The sequence below is a fragment of the Lepidothrix coronata genome, unplaced genomic scaffold (genome assembly GCF_001604755.1).
Source record: "Lepidothrix coronata isolate B3197 unplaced genomic scaffold, Lepidothrix_coronata-1.0 Scaffold6, whole genome shotgun sequence".
In the NCBI taxonomy this organism is placed as follows: domain Eukaryota; kingdom Metazoa; phylum Chordata; class Aves; order Passeriformes; family Pipridae; genus Lepidothrix; species Lepidothrix coronata.
The window spans coordinates 9,725,942-9,741,323 of record NW_016690186.1 but is presented as its reverse complement, the minus strand read 5'-3'; the positions used below and the strand labels follow the sequence as shown (position 1 = coordinate 9,741,323).

General features: G+C 36.5%; 1 protein-coding gene across 1 annotated transcript; it reads left to right on the top strand.

The window, feature by feature from the left end:
* The first annotated feature begins 3,165 nt into the window (after nt 1–3,165).
* On the top strand, nt 3,166–15,199 carry YES1 (YES proto-oncogene 1, Src family tyrosine kinase). Its single transcript, XM_017832853.1, has 10 exons — nt 3,166–3,263; nt 4,336–4,434; nt 7,413–7,516; nt 7,712–7,861; nt 8,078–8,233; nt 8,490–8,669; nt 10,926–11,002; nt 11,326–11,479; nt 12,024–12,155; nt 12,909–15,199. The coding sequence occupies exons 3-10, from the start codon at nt 7,429–7,431 to the stop codon at nt 13,115–13,117; spliced, it is 1,146 nt and encodes a 381-aa protein (XP_017688342.1). The 5' UTR covers nt 3,166–3,263; nt 4,336–4,434; nt 7,413–7,428; the 3' UTR covers nt 13,118–15,199.
* Nucleotides 15,200–15,382: the final 183 nt, after the last annotated feature.

Here is a 15,382-nt window from a genome sequence, read left to right as displayed (position 1 = left end):
GTTCATCTGCCGGGGCCAAGCAAGCTTGGACAGTGGCAGTGAGGTCCCCAGGATGTAGGTTTGTTTACCCGGGTTCGATTCCCAGCCCCCCGGGCAGATGGAGCTCGTTAGCCCTGTGAGGCAATCCATCTAAGAGAAGGTCACTCTAAACAAAATTTTGGATGAACATATAAAGAAATTAAATAAGGGCAGCATTTCTTTATATTTATTAGCTCTACTGAGGGAATTTTACTGTACTCCTCTCCTCCAAGAACCTAAGTGTATTCTTTTTTACTAGATCTGGTTCTTAGTTCATGTGGGAATCTCCAGCAGTGTGTGTAGGCACTTTTGGGCTTTACCAGACATCAGGTATATAAGCCCCCCCCAGGTACCACAAAGCCTTTGCTGCGCAGACCAGAAGGGGTGTTCCCTTGCCTGTTCCTGTTCCTGCTGGTAGTTAAGCATGTTATATCTTGAAGCAGACTGAACAAAAGAAATTTCTCATGAAAAGAGAGTCTAACATCTCATCAGTGTGAAATTGATGATCAGCAGGCAGGCTGATTGGTGTGAACGCTCCCATTGTTTTTCAATTAGGTAAAATGATACTGCATATGAAATTATTCCTCCTTGTTCTGTAAAACCAGCCTATCCACAAACAAACACACTTTTAAAATAAATAAAATTGTAGTAACAATTATTTGGTACATTCAGTACTGATTTTCAATACTGAATGTACCGAACACCAAAACTGGGTGTTTTTGTGAGTTGAATGAGATGACAACCTTCATCTGGCTGTAAGCTTTTTGTATTTGCGGCGAATAAAACACTGGCAACATTCTGTTGCCCTTCGCTTCGCAAGAGAGGAGAATAGATGGGCTTGTCAAACAGGATGTAAGTGTCAGTAGTACTTATCCAGTTGATCAGTGATGTGTGACAATAGGATGATATGGTTGTCATCGTGGACTGTAGTGAGGCTGAAAAGAGTTGAGCCATCTTTTATTCCTCTAGAGCAGAAAAGGAGAAGAAATCTGAGTTAGTCACACTGCTTCTGTATTACACATTCTCAGTCATCAGATACTTTGAATTTATACAATATTACTGAAAATCAAAACAGAAAAATGGACTGCTGTTCTTGCCTTCCATGAAGCTATGTGAGTACTAGTGCTCTGTAATCCTCATGCTAAACAAGAAGGTAAAGTCTTCTCTCCAAAACCAGTCATAGATTAGAGGATGGGAATACTGACCTAAAGAAAGGAAAACCTTTAAGGGAAGTCTTGTGGTCACAGATAACTTAAACAGCTAAACTAGATCACCTCGCAGTGATTCACAAAGAAAACAGCTGCAAGAGACTTAAAATCATTTGACAGTATCTTTGTTTAAAACATTCTGTGCTGATGCTGCTCTCCTTAAGTATTTTATTATTCTTTGTTATGAAATAAATAAAACTTGCGAGTAAGAACAAAGAGAGGTTTTAAGGTAGCTGAAGTGTTTTGAGGTTCATGGAGTCTCCCAGTTTCTTTATATGCAGTTAAAAACTTTTGTGATATTGTGGCTTGAGGGTATTGATTTTTTTTTCATCTGCTGAAGATGTCCCTGGGGATGGTTTATTTCCATAACATTTGCTTTCTGTTTGTTTGAATGTGGTATGTGTCCTCACAATTTTCTTGCTCCAGGTACAAGTTTGTGTCATCAAAATAATGTAATAATGTAGTAATACAGGCAACAATTGGTAGAGCTGTGTTGATTTTTAACCTAAGTTAGGAGCTGTTAACTTCTAGGGAATAGTTTCATTCATTCTCAGTTCATAAATCACTCTTTAAAAATACCCCTCAATTACTCTAACCTCCTGTGGGGATTTTGTTCTGTTTCTCCTAGAGGAACTGTAAATTCATTTCCAGCTGAGGCCTGCTGAGAGACTGTAATCATAGGAAGACTCCAAATCAAATGAAAATATTTAAGTGATTAGGAGCTCTTGCATCAGAAAGTCTACATTGCAAAAGAATATTAGATATTCTAATATTGCATACGTTGCATTACGTATTCTTCCTGTTGCATTACGTATTCTTCCTTTCAGATCATGTTAATTGTAAGATCTAAAATTAGGTGCAACATGTTTCTGTTGGTGGACTTCCGTATGTGTCCTGGTGCGTATTAGAGATATAGTATTATACATTTAAAAATAAGTTATTGCTTGGACTATCATCAGGCTTCTTAAATGTCCATTATACTGTTAAATAGCATTTCAGGAGCTTAAAAAGTCTTTTTGAATTATCCATTTGTAGTTTTCTATCTTAACTTTCTCCTAGTTACAGTAGCTTGTACATCTCAAATAACCTGTTGTCCTTTCCCTCTTCTTCTTTTAGCCCAGTTTTGTAGATTAGTTCTTTGAAGTGTAGAAAAAAGTTTCCTACCAGTAAATGTAGGATTCTTCCTACTATCCATCTCTCTCACATCTGTCCGGTTTGTGGGACACGTTCAACAACGTGCCCTATACCAGAAGTGGGATGGGGAAGCAAATCCCAAAAGGTTGGTAGAGTGCAGATGTTCCTCCTGTGACCTATCTTGGTCCTTGTTCTCTAGAGTAATGCACTGATGTATCATCCTCAGCAAGAGTCTGTTTCACGGCTGGGGAATTAAAAAAATCGTTAGTCTTAAAGCAGAGAAATGTCTTTGTACCCTACAAGAATAATTTTTTTTCTGTTTCAGTTCCTTGAGTAGATTTTAATGTGTAACCTCAGAAAGTTGGGAACACATCAGTTATTTATAGCTAAGTTCATCAGGAAACTACTTCTGTAAAAATTATTGGCTGATGGTTCACCATTGTGGTATTGTGGAAATTGCATTTCTTAATAAGAAACAAGCCTAATAAAGAGACTAGGGGATTTTTTTACTGCTGATATGTCGTGCAGGTTTCTGTATATAAGTGCTGTAATTATTAGTGTAGTTCCAGCGATGTATCTAGTGGCCTTTTTTGGTGTGGAAGCATATTTTTAGGATGTCTGTTTATAGGCATTGCCCCATTTTAAAAAATTAGCAGATTATTAATCCATCTTCCAAAATGAGATACAACCTGGAGTGTTTAGTTGCTTTCAAATCTAAATTGATGAGTTGTTTCTTAAGTCTTTAAATCAAGTGTTGCAACATTACTGCTATATCATATGGTATTTTTTTTATTTTTCCTAAGGTGGTGTTACTGTATTTGTGGCCTTATATGATTATGAAGCTAGAACTACAGATGACCTTTCATTTAAGAAAGGTGAACGGTTCCAAATAATAAATAACACGTAAGTGTTCTCATTCACAGACTTCACATGGTTGTTGGGAATAATTAGATCCTCAACTCTGCTTGAAATCTATGTATCCTATTTCAGTGAAGAGTAGATTGATTTTGTTCTTCTTTTCTTGAATGCATGCAATATTCAACATGTACGGGGTTAAAATATTTATACAGCTAAGACAATAATTGCACTGAGATCAAGATTTGGGTGTGGATGTAGAACTGTAGCGACTGGCACAGCCCCAAGCCTGTCCTCGGGTGATTGGGTGACTCCTTCCCACTCCCTGCCCCAGGAAGGCACAGCCACCCCCTTCAGGGCAGAAAAGGTGGAGATGTGCACTGTTCCATCCCAGACTCTGCACCGTGCAGATACCCTCTGACAGGATTCCAGATTTCATGGGAGGTGGGCACAGTTTTCACCACCGCACTGCAAATTCCAGAGACGAGTGTCCTGTACCAGGGACATCTCAACATGGACTTGCATCTAGCTGGCCTCCAAAGTAAACTCATGTACAGGTAGTTTATGGGTAGTTTGATGTTCAGTTGCAACAGGATTACTGCATTACAGTCTGATTTGTAGAAGTCTAGTGAAAAGAAAGTAATTTGTCTGCTTTGGAGGTTTCCTTACACACAACTTTTTGGTGCAGTAATAATTCTAATTCATATATGTAGCAGTTTTCATTTGTTCAGTTCTCTTAGTTTTATTAACTGACTTCCTGTCCTTTACTGCTGTCAGCATACAGGCAGAATTAGCTGGAGAGGCAGATGAAGACTAGAGAACTGGGAAGTTCATTTACACATCTCTACCATAAAACATTTTGGTTTTACATTTTAAAAAAACCCAAACAACCTAACGAAAGAAAAGCCCCAAATCTTGAAAATATGAAATTCTGCTAAGAGGCACTAGTGTTGCTTAGAACATAAGAAGATGCACGTAAGTGCAGTACAAAATGGTTTAGATGCCTTCATAATTAAAATAACATGTTACCTAAATTTGCCTGCCTTTCGTATGTGACTACAGGTGCCAGGGAATTATGCATTGTTTATATGTGGAAGAGGTAACTGATGTTTTATTGCAGGGAAGGAGACTGGTGGGAAGCAAGGTCCATTGCTACAGGAAAAACAGGCTACATCCCAAGCAATTATGTAGCTCCTGCAGACTCCATTCAAGCAGAAGAGTAAGACTTGCATCCTGTCAATCCATTCTTATTATTCATTCTGCACTTTATACCCTGTGATACAGGGTACAGGGATGTAAATCCTTTAATTCAGTATATGTAACATTTTAGGATAAAGTAGGAGAATACTACTAATTAAAGAATAGCAATGCTACTTGGATTGTGTCAAAGGTATAATTATTCGTAAGTGTGAGGTGGACACTCATGGAGATGTTTTGTGCCTGTTTGCTCTACTTGGGGCTAAAGGAAAAATGGTAGGAGAATGCAGCAGAGGTAAGAACTGGAGTACATGCATTGCATACCACATAAAGCAAAAATGAATGGGATTTAGTTGAACAGTTCACACACCATGAACTCTACGTTTTTATCCTTATTTTTGCTTGCCAAACCCTGATTCAACATCACCTATATCCTTGGTATCACCTAATCTTGCATTCTAAAATAACATTTGTTTCACAGTTATTGCTAATCTATTAATCTATAATAACTTTTTGGTGACAAAATTGTTTGGTACCCTAAGATGAATATGGAAGATTATATTGCTTTATGTGCCAGCACTTTCTACATTTATTTGCAAACAAAGATGCCAGAGAGCTTACAGAATCACATAAAGTGACTGTGGGAACTGTGAGTTGGAGTACCGTTTCAGGTTATGCTTGTTCCAAGGGATTGTATTTGTTGTACTAGAAATATAAAGTTCCGCAGCTCTTGCTTTAATATACAGGCATGGTACTGCCAATAAGCAGTTCCCTGATACATGATCTGTGCACTTCTCTGCTTGCTACTGCACTTCTGGGAAAAGTGCCTGATTTTCAAGATGTTTCCTGAATCTCAAGCTGAGATTTTAGCATGTTGCTGCTGCTGTCACTTGGCTCTTTGCTATTAAAAAGTGATTGCATCAAAGCTGCAGTGTTATTCTACACCCTTGAGTTTCATCTGGTTTTAAAATTACTATCTTTTTCTTAATTTTTTTTTTTTTGAGACGTTGAGGGGTTTTTTTTTAATTATGCAATAAAAGCATACTGTCATCACAACTGTGGTGGTGGTAAAATGGAAATTATAGCCTTTTGCAAAGAAACCGTGGCTCCTAAAGATTGGCAGAACAGAGTGGTGAGATTTGTCATAGGTTTGTGATGACTAGAGGTGAGAGTGAAGGGTGATTAATAAGGAAGGAAGCTTTTTAAAACTGAATGTTTTGAAGAACCAGTGCTAATTTTAATAAAGATCACCACAGCATTTGGAATACTGTTCATTTGCTTTAGAGTTGGTTAGCCCTGTGCTTTGATCGTGTTTACAGGTTTTATGTTGTGACTGCAATTGGAGTTACAAGTGCAAAAGTAATATAGAGCCCCAAGATGCTAGGATTTTCTTTAAGCAACCTTTTCTAAGTCCGAAGGATATATGTTCCATTTATATCAGAAACTGCTTGTGACAGGATCCATCTTATTCATGTGTCTTTTGAATTACACCGTAATAGAAATGTTTAATGGCAATAAAAACAACAATTAAACCCTGCCATTATTTCATAGGTAATTAAAAATAAAAAGCACTTTACAATATAGTTTATAAATTGTTGTAGTAGCCTGGGGAAGAGGCATTTTCATGTGAAGTCATTAACTAGGGCTCAGTAAGATTATAGGTTACATCCAAATTGTCTCAAGCATGCACACCCTCATGTCCATTTCTAGCTTTGCACATCTGCTTAAACATCAAACTGCAAATACAACAAAATGTAAGAATAAGTTTCAAATTCCCCAGAGATTGCACAGGCCATTCTGTTCACAGGCCAGCAAAGTGATATTTCACCCACAAAGCCATTGTTTTTCAGCAGTCTGCAATACTATTTCCCATCACTCATGAAGCCAGATTTGCTTGATGCTAAGATGGTGACAAATAGAAATGTTTGAAATTTACACTTTGCATCACTTTGTGATTTCTGAGGCACATAATCAAAATAAAATGTAGTTAGAAATAAATGTTTTTTCAAAGTCTAGGTGTTCATATGAAGATGGACCTTAAAATTATCACTGGCTGAGGACAGTGCCTCACGATGTATTCATCATGATGAGAATGATGAATAAGAAATTCCTTTTGTGAAAGAACTTAAGGCAAGAAAAAATGCAGGTCTTTTAAGATATCGGCATACTTTTTGGTATCAGGATGATTCAGCAAAATGGAGTGTTACTCATAGAGAAGTAAATGATACCTATAATAGGTGTGCTTCTAAATGATCAGTAGAATCATATACTGAGGTAATGAAGGAGAGGAGGCAACAGAAATTGAACCAGAAGGGTTTCCAATTGGATATAGGAAACCTTTTAATCCTGAGAACAGCCAGGAAGGGATACAGGTTGCCCAGGCTGGCAGTTCATCCTTTGAGGTTTTCAAGCCTGAAGTGGACAACATCCTGAGCAACCAGGTCTGATTTCACTGCTGACCCTGCTTGCAGCAGGAGGCTGGACCGGAGACCTCCCAAGAGCCCCTTTCAACCAGAAGGAACCTGTGATCCAGTGATATTTATGCACACCCACTTTGCATTAAATACTGTTTTCTACCATTAAGCCTCTTAGAGAGAAGAGGCTTTATGTTCTTAGAGAAGGTGGTTTCAGCTGTTGCAGTGTTTTGAGAGTTCTACCAAAGAGGGTTGTCTGATTCAGCCTGACCTATAAACTTAGCCAGAAGAGGGTGTTACTTTCAATGTTAAGTACAGTTGATGTCCATTGTCAAACCACCAGAAAACCATAATATTTGCAGATACAGTCCTCTTTACATGTATTTTGCAAACAACAGAAATGAGAGTCATATAGAAATAGGTCATCTTAATCTTGTGATTATATGGATGTCATTACTTCTGTTGATCTGTATCTGCTTTGGGGTATTAGTGGTCCAGTCAATGCTTGAGATTTCCAAACCTTTTGCTATATGAGTACCAAAGAATAGGAAGCTTTTACTTACAAGTTTCCTTTAAAATTTTCTAGGTGGTATTTTGGTAAGATGGGCAGGAAGGATGCAGAAAGGCTACTTTTAAATCCTGGGAACCAGCGTGGTATTTTCTTAGTAAGAGAGAGTGAAACCACTAAAGGTATGTATATGTCTGTGTATCATTTCTCTCTCCCATTCCTTCCTCTCCCCCACCAAGGTGGGCATAATGAACATTTTTATGCCTATCACATGTCATGTATGTATGTGGACATGTGTGTGTATAATGACAGTTGTGTGGATAAGTTAAATATGTTTTTAAATTTTAGTGAAGAACCAGGTGTAACTTGTTTCCTAGGTGCTTATTCCCTTTCCATACGTGACTGGGATGAGGTCAGAGGTGATAATGTGAAACACTACAAAATCAGAAAACTTGACAATGGTGGATACTATATCACAACCAGAGCACAATTTGAATCTCTACAGAAGTTGGTGAAACACTACAGAGGTAAGCCCAAGTTACAGTGTTCCAATGCTGCCTTGTGCCTGTTGTGAGGAAGAAGGACTGCATATGTAGCTTATATTTAAAACCAAAACTATAAAATTTTCTTTTTGATTTCAACAAACAGTAAATGGACTAGTTCTTTTTATCAACATTAAGATGTTTCTTCCGTTACAGTCTTACCCCTGCTTAACTACGAAGCTTATTTTTTCTGTTTTCCAGAACATGCCGATGGGCTGTGTCATAAGCTAACAACTGTGTGTCCCACTGTGAAACCACAAACACAGGGACTAGCAAAAGATGCCTGGGAGATTCCTAGAGAATCCTTGAGGCTGGAAGTTAAGTTGGGCCAAGGATGTTTTGGTGAAGTATGGATGGGTAAGAGCTTAATGTGACACCTTTCAGTTTTTCCTGTGAATGTTTTAATAGTATTTTAGGTAAATCAGTATCGGGATCTGAAAAGGTAATATCATAATGAAATGAAGGGAAAAAATAACAGTTATGATCAGGCATGTAACACTAAAATTAATATTCAGTATAGTTTCGTTTATAATTATTCTGTTAGCTAAGAAAACAGAAGCAGAAAATCTGTTCAGTATTATAGTGGAGAGTAAAACCTGATTTGTTACTTTAGGAACATGGAATGGAACCACAAAAGTAGCAATCAAGACACTAAAACCTGGTACAATGATGCCAGAAGCTTTCCTGCAGGAGGCTCAGATCATGAAGAAATTACGACACGACAAACTTGTTCCACTGTATGCAGTTGTTTCTGAGGAACCAATCTACATCGTCACTGAATTCATGACAAAAGGTGTGTGACAGCATAGTTAGAGGTACCATGTTTAAAAGATTATTTAAGACCTCAGCAGTAAATTAAATGTTTAATTAATGTTAGGTTTAAGCTGACTGGAGTATAAGTGTTAATTTTGATTAAATTAAAATGAGTAACGCTTGACCTACTTGAAGCAGTTCTGATTTAGATCGTGGGTGGATGCATGATTTTTTCTGCACATCTGTGTCACCCTTGTTAATCTTCCAAGTACAAGATTGGGGGGTTTTTTCTCCTCATTTTTAGTGTGTACTGCCTGTCACATTTAAATTGGATGGTATAGCTGGGAATGTCATTATATCATCATATCATTATGCCTGTAGACAAGTTATGCTCACAACAGAGTACACTGGGCTTTTGGGTTTTTTTAGTGTTTCTTTTCCAGCAGCGCAATAGTAAATTTTGAAAAAGTTGAGGGTTTTTTTTCCAGACTCCCTCCTTTATCTCCTTGTGTTCAGTCTTTCATCCTTCTTCCCTTGCTTTATATCATTTCCCCCTCCCCCTGCAGCTGAAACACAGATTTAGAGATTTAGGCTGAATGTAGAAATAAACATCATAAGGATATTAGTGTTAAGAAGCAGCAGATTTTCAAGTCAATTTTTCCATTTTTTATAAAATACAGACTTCTGTTCAACTCACAGAGAAATTTTGCTATCCTCGTAAGATACAGAAGCAATGTTTAAATCCAAGAGAGTGGCTAGTTGTGTTCAGTACTGTGCCATACATATGTGGTTTTGGTTTTTTCCTGTTTTGATGGGGTTTTTAAAGGGCTGTGCATTTGAAAAGGTAGATGGGAATAGAAAATCTAAAAAGTTCCTTCTGTGTTGTTGTTATTCCCAAATAACACTAGATAGTATCTCTGTCAGATCTAAAGCTGCCATGCAAAATGTGCCTTCATTGTTCAAAAATCAGGTTTTAAAAAGGCAATCAGGAAAACAAATATTTATAACTGTCTGTCTAAGGAAAAGCAAGGTTTAATACCAGAACTGGTTACCTTGCAAAAGCAGTATTAATGAATTTGAAAAATAGTTGTACATTTGTCTAAATTATGGATTCAAAATGCTATTGGAAGTTTCTGTTCACTGTTTTCATTTGACAAACTTCTCACATTTTACAAAAAACCCATAAAGCTTCTTTGGTGGTTCATACTTAAAAGCTAGTAGAACAATTTTTTTATATTTATATTTATCCTTTTACAAGGAAAAGAGGTGGATAAGAACTGCATAGTACCCTATTTTTTTTTTCAGTGTGGACAGGTTACTAGAGATCAGTGTGAAATCTTTGCCCCTCTTTGGTCCTTTGAGCTCATTAACCAAGATCGGAAAAAGTCTGTAAAAACACACACAGCAAACAGCAGCAGCAGTGTGGGTCTGGCCTGCCACATTTTTGCTTTCAATACAAAAATACAGCAAATCACTAAAGTCATGTTGGAAGAATCTAATTCATGGTTACTGCTATGAATCCACTGCAGGATACACAATTGAGTGGTTTCTTTCCCCACCATCACCACACTTGTAATTTTGTTGTTGTAATTTTGACTGTGACAAGACTGATTGGTTATCAGTCCTCACCAGTTTCTTAGAAAAAGGACATGTTCCTGTATCTTATATCTATACTGCACATGTAAAGATTGCTGTCTACAAAGAAGCACAGGTCCTTGGAACTGATTTCAGATACTGCTTATGTTGTAATGTTCTGGGTACAATTGCATTATATAAATGGGAGAAAATAATATACTGTAAAGAATTAAAGATAGTTTTGTTTTCCTCTGTAAGGAAGAAAAAGCAACAGAATAAAAGCAACAATTTCAGGATAATTTCTCTAGTGTATATTTGGGACTGGCAGAAAAATTTAAGGGATAGAGTTCTGTAATTATAAATCTCACTGTGGAAGGCAGTCCAGCTAGAAAGAGCATTGATACCAGCAACACTGGAAAAATTGTAATGTATTTCTGTATAATCATCAAGCAGCAGCCTGTTTTATTAGTTAGCTGAATTATTGAAGTGGATTCCAAAATACTTGGATAAAACTGCTCTAACTAGTTATCAGCACAGAGGTAACTTCAGGCATGGTTGTTGAGTTATGTATTCTGGTAAATGATGGATTTTCAAATAGAGATTTCATGAGATGAATGTGTCAATCATAATGTCTAGGAAATAAATCTCATTCGTGTTTTCAGGTCAAGTTAATTTTTTGGTTTTTTCCTCCCCCCCTCCCCCAATGTGTCATCTGTTACAGGCAGCTTGCTAGACTTCCTTAAAGAAGGGGAAGGGAAATACTTAAAACTCCCACAGCTGGTCGACATGGCTGCTCAGGTACTAAGAAAACTCTATGTTGTGCTTAGAGAAGAGATATCAACTAAACATAAATATTGGATGCTCTGGCTATTTTATGCTGCTCTGTCTTACACCTTCTGTTGTAGGTTTGTAATGTGTCAAAAAAGAAACAGTCTAGTTCACAATTAGCAGATACTGTATAGCTGGACACACTCTAATCAGTGCTGGCACAAGCTCTTGCTAAGCTATATTTTCTATGCTTATACAGTGATAATAAAGCTAAATAAGGGGGTACAGCTTAATGCTTGGGATAAATGCATAACGTCATGAAAAATAACCTTTAATAACACTTTCCTTTTAAGATTGCTGATGGCATGGCTTACATTGAAAGGATGAACTACATCCACAGGGATCTCCGGGCAGCTAACATTCTTGTAGGAGACAATCTTGTGTGTAAAATAGCAGACTTTGGTTTAGCAAGGTTAATAGAGGACAATGAGTACACTGCAAGACAAGGTAAGGCCGATTTGTTTACTGAATAAATAAGACCTGTTACCTTCAAATGGCAGAGAACTATTACATTTAGCAGAACATGTCTGTATATTCTGTCTTTGTGAATAAAGATTCTGCATTTAAGTGGATTTTCACAGCTATGTTTAGGTGACCCCCTCACCTAAGTATACAATCCTAGTAAACTTCTTATTATTCAAAATTATTTGGCAATTTGTTTATGTTCTCAAAAAGTGGTTTTAATTATTTTGGGGGGATAAAACATGCTACAGAAGAGAGATGAGATTCCAGAGAGATTCCTCATCAGGTTCACTTTTTGAAACCTATTTAATTAAGAATCTCGGATGTCTTCAATGTTTCCAGAAATTGTTGCCAGTAGTTGCTGCCCTAGTTTGAGAAATACTAAAATACTAAACCACCTCAGTTTTTCTCAATAAAGCAAATGTAAAAATGTTTTGAGTTCAGTGTTCTTTTTTAAATATTTTGCAGTGTAAGCAAATTACCCATTAGCAAGGGAAAAATTGAGTATCTGTCTTTCCAATGTTTGTAGGAGCTAAATTTCCAATTAAATGGACTGCTCCAGAAGCAGCATTGTATGGTCGGTTTACAATCAAGTCGGATGTGTGGTCATTTGGAATTTTACTGACAGAGCTGGTAACAAAGGGGAGAGTGCCATATCCAGGTAAAAGGAAAAGTTTAATAGATTTTTCTTTCCTTTGTTGTATTGTATGCTTCTGAAGTTACCTTTTGTACTTTTTGCCTTCATTCAGAGTCCACAGTTCAGAAGCAGACACAAAAACTTAGTCACACCTCACTGGTTCCTTTGTTCACAAAGCTACTTTGTTTTATATGCAGATTAACTATCACATATCTTTTAAAGTGCTTTAAGATAATAGCATTTGTATATGTGACTGATAGTTTGTTTCAAATTAGTGGGTATATCCTTATGTTTTCCTATCTGTGTGTTCATGATATTTCTACTTTTGACATTTTCCCAGGCTACAGTGAGCATCAGTAGACTGAACCCACTAAACCAGTTTTTGAAACTAAACATATTTCAATAGATATTTTGCTGTGACTGCAATTTGTAAGGCAGTTCTGTTAGGTATATGGCCTGATTTCAAATTAAGTGGTCTTTGAATGGAACCTAAGACAGACCTGTCCTTTTTGAAAGGACAGGTTCAAGGCAGTAGGAAGGTGAGAAAGCATACATATGGAAGAAGGACCAGGTGTTGAGGAATTAACAGTGTACTGAAATAATTTTCAGAAAATGTATTTAATGCACAATATAAAAAATTCACTCATTATAAAGTGTGTTCATTAAAAGTTCTGTTCTAGTAGATCCATGTGTATGGCAGCTGGAGAGACACTTTTAAAACTTTGGGAAACTGTTCTTTGCATAGTGTCATTCAGAGTTAAAATGCTTTCCTTTTAGGGATGGTGAATCGAGAAGTTCTGGAACAAGTGGAACGTGGATATAGGATGCCTTGTCCACAAGGCTGCCCAGAGTCTCTCCATGAGTTAATGAAACTGTGTTGGAAGAAAGACCCTGATGAGAGACCAACATTTGAATATATACAGTCTTTCTTGGAGGACTACTTTACTGCTACAGAACCACAGTACCAGCCTGGAGACAATTTATAAGCCAACAGTCTATATAACATGCACAAATCTGCCAAATGTAAAAGACTTGCAAAGGATTCCTGAAGTCTCTAAGGAATCACAGGAAAGAAAATCTTCGCTACTTTGCATGCTCTTAATGGCAAACTGGAATTTCATAATGCAGTTGCACAAAACCACTTTTGAAGTGTTATACTCTAATTTACCAATGACATGTTTTTATTTTTTCCTCTTTCCCAACTTATTTTCAGGGTCCAAAGGAAGCTTAATGAAAATAAGGGGCAGAAAAATAAGTGTTGGTGTGAACAATAGCAGAAAAACCAATGTTTCAAATCCTTTATTTTCCCAACATTTGCTAATCATTCTACTAAAGAGGGAATTTTCTGGAATTAGTGACCTTGGGGTAAGGCATTTTTAAAGCAGAAGAACTTTGTGGGACCAAGCAATTCTATTCCAGTTCTGTAAAACTCCCTGTGTTTAAAAATAGATGTGTGTGCCCCCCACCTCAAAAAAGAGATGGTACAACTCTATTTGATATATAGTCTTGATATTTAAGCTTCCTCTTGCATGGACTTAATTAGGGTAGTCAGGTTAAAAGAGAAATTGGAACAGTGAATGAGAAATGTGATCTAAATGGTAGGCCTCAATAGTGAAATTAGAGAGCATAATGCACTGTGTTAATACCTGTATTAATATAACTGGAAAGTAGCATGAGAGGTTTTTCTTTTTTCTTTCTGCATAACTAATTAAGAATAATTGAAGGTAACTAGAAAATGAGGTAATATTTTATAAAATTGTGTTGATAAAGTATGATGATATTTGAACTTGAAGCTATGTAATACAATCAGGGGGGGAAAACCTTTAATCTTCTAAGCTCCAATCCAACAGCAAGCTTTTGTATGAGAAGACTACCTGAACAAAGCTCACCAGGAAAGCAAGACTGAAGCTGGTAAATAACCACTCTTTAGTCCTTTTTGAGAGACAGGTTTGATACTGTTGTATGTGGCTTTTTTGTGTTAACAAGGGTGGGTGCCACAAATGTTATCTGTCACTAGTTCAGGGATTTGATTGCACTTTTGCTTTTCTTGACTATTAAGACACACACACAGTTGCTCTTCCTACTTCTGCCCTTCCTACAGAATTATTTAACTAAAAATAAGCAAAAGAAAATGTGAAAGTTTAAAAACTAAAGGTATAAAATATATTTAATACTGTCCAAATGATGAAATTTGCTGGCATTCAGCCCAGCTGACACTACATCTAGATTTACTTTCCTTGGCTACTGACATATCAAGCAATAACGTCATGTCTTTTACTCAGAAGTTGCATGAGGTTCTTGAATTTCTGATCATGCTTAATTTTGAAACGCTAAACTCTTACTTAGCTACCAGGTTGGAATTCATATTATCATTGTAAAGCTATCCAACAAATGAATTTCAGAAAAGCTGGTAATACAGTTCTGGTACTAAGCATTCTTCATGGGTTTACACTACATTGAATCCAACTACCAAACAGATCTGTGTAAGAACAGTGCCATCATTTTTCATTTTCCCTCATCATCGCTCATCAACTGTACATCTGTGGTTATCAAATTTTAAAAGGGCTTTATGTAAGAAAAACAAAAATAAAAAAAAACACACACACAAAAAAAATCAAAAAACCCCAAAAATATGATGGAATTTTAATTTTTCTAAATATTTTAAAATTAATAACACAATCATATGAGTTTATGTATTACTACAGTCATAACAAGAAATGCCAAAAATGACACTGGCATTGTATGGATTTTTGATTACTGAATGGAACAGTTCATTGTAATAACACTTGTATAGTAAAGGAATAAAACACTAACTTAATGAACGTGTTCATTGTAAATGGTTGTGTATTATAAAACTTCTCCAAAAGAGTTTGTATGTTTATGAAAATTTATTTGTTTCACCTGAAGACCTTGATGTGGTTCTTACCCTAACAGAGTTTAAAATTCACATTCACACTTTTTATATAAATAGTAATAAGTTTAATTATGTAACTAAGTATTTTTATAAAGTATGGCATTGTTGAACTGTTTTGCAGAATTGGTTCAAAATAAACTTCTCCTTGATTGCATCTGCTTATTTAAGATGGGGAGGGGAGAAGGTGGGAGGGGGACAAAAACAGAGTAGCCTTCATATTGAGGGGAAAAGGAGGGGAGTAAAACCCTCATGAGGTCTTTTTTATCCTCTGTAAATTGTTTTAATGTACTTTCATACAAGATTCTGAGTTCATAGTGCATTTTTGATGTTAAAACAG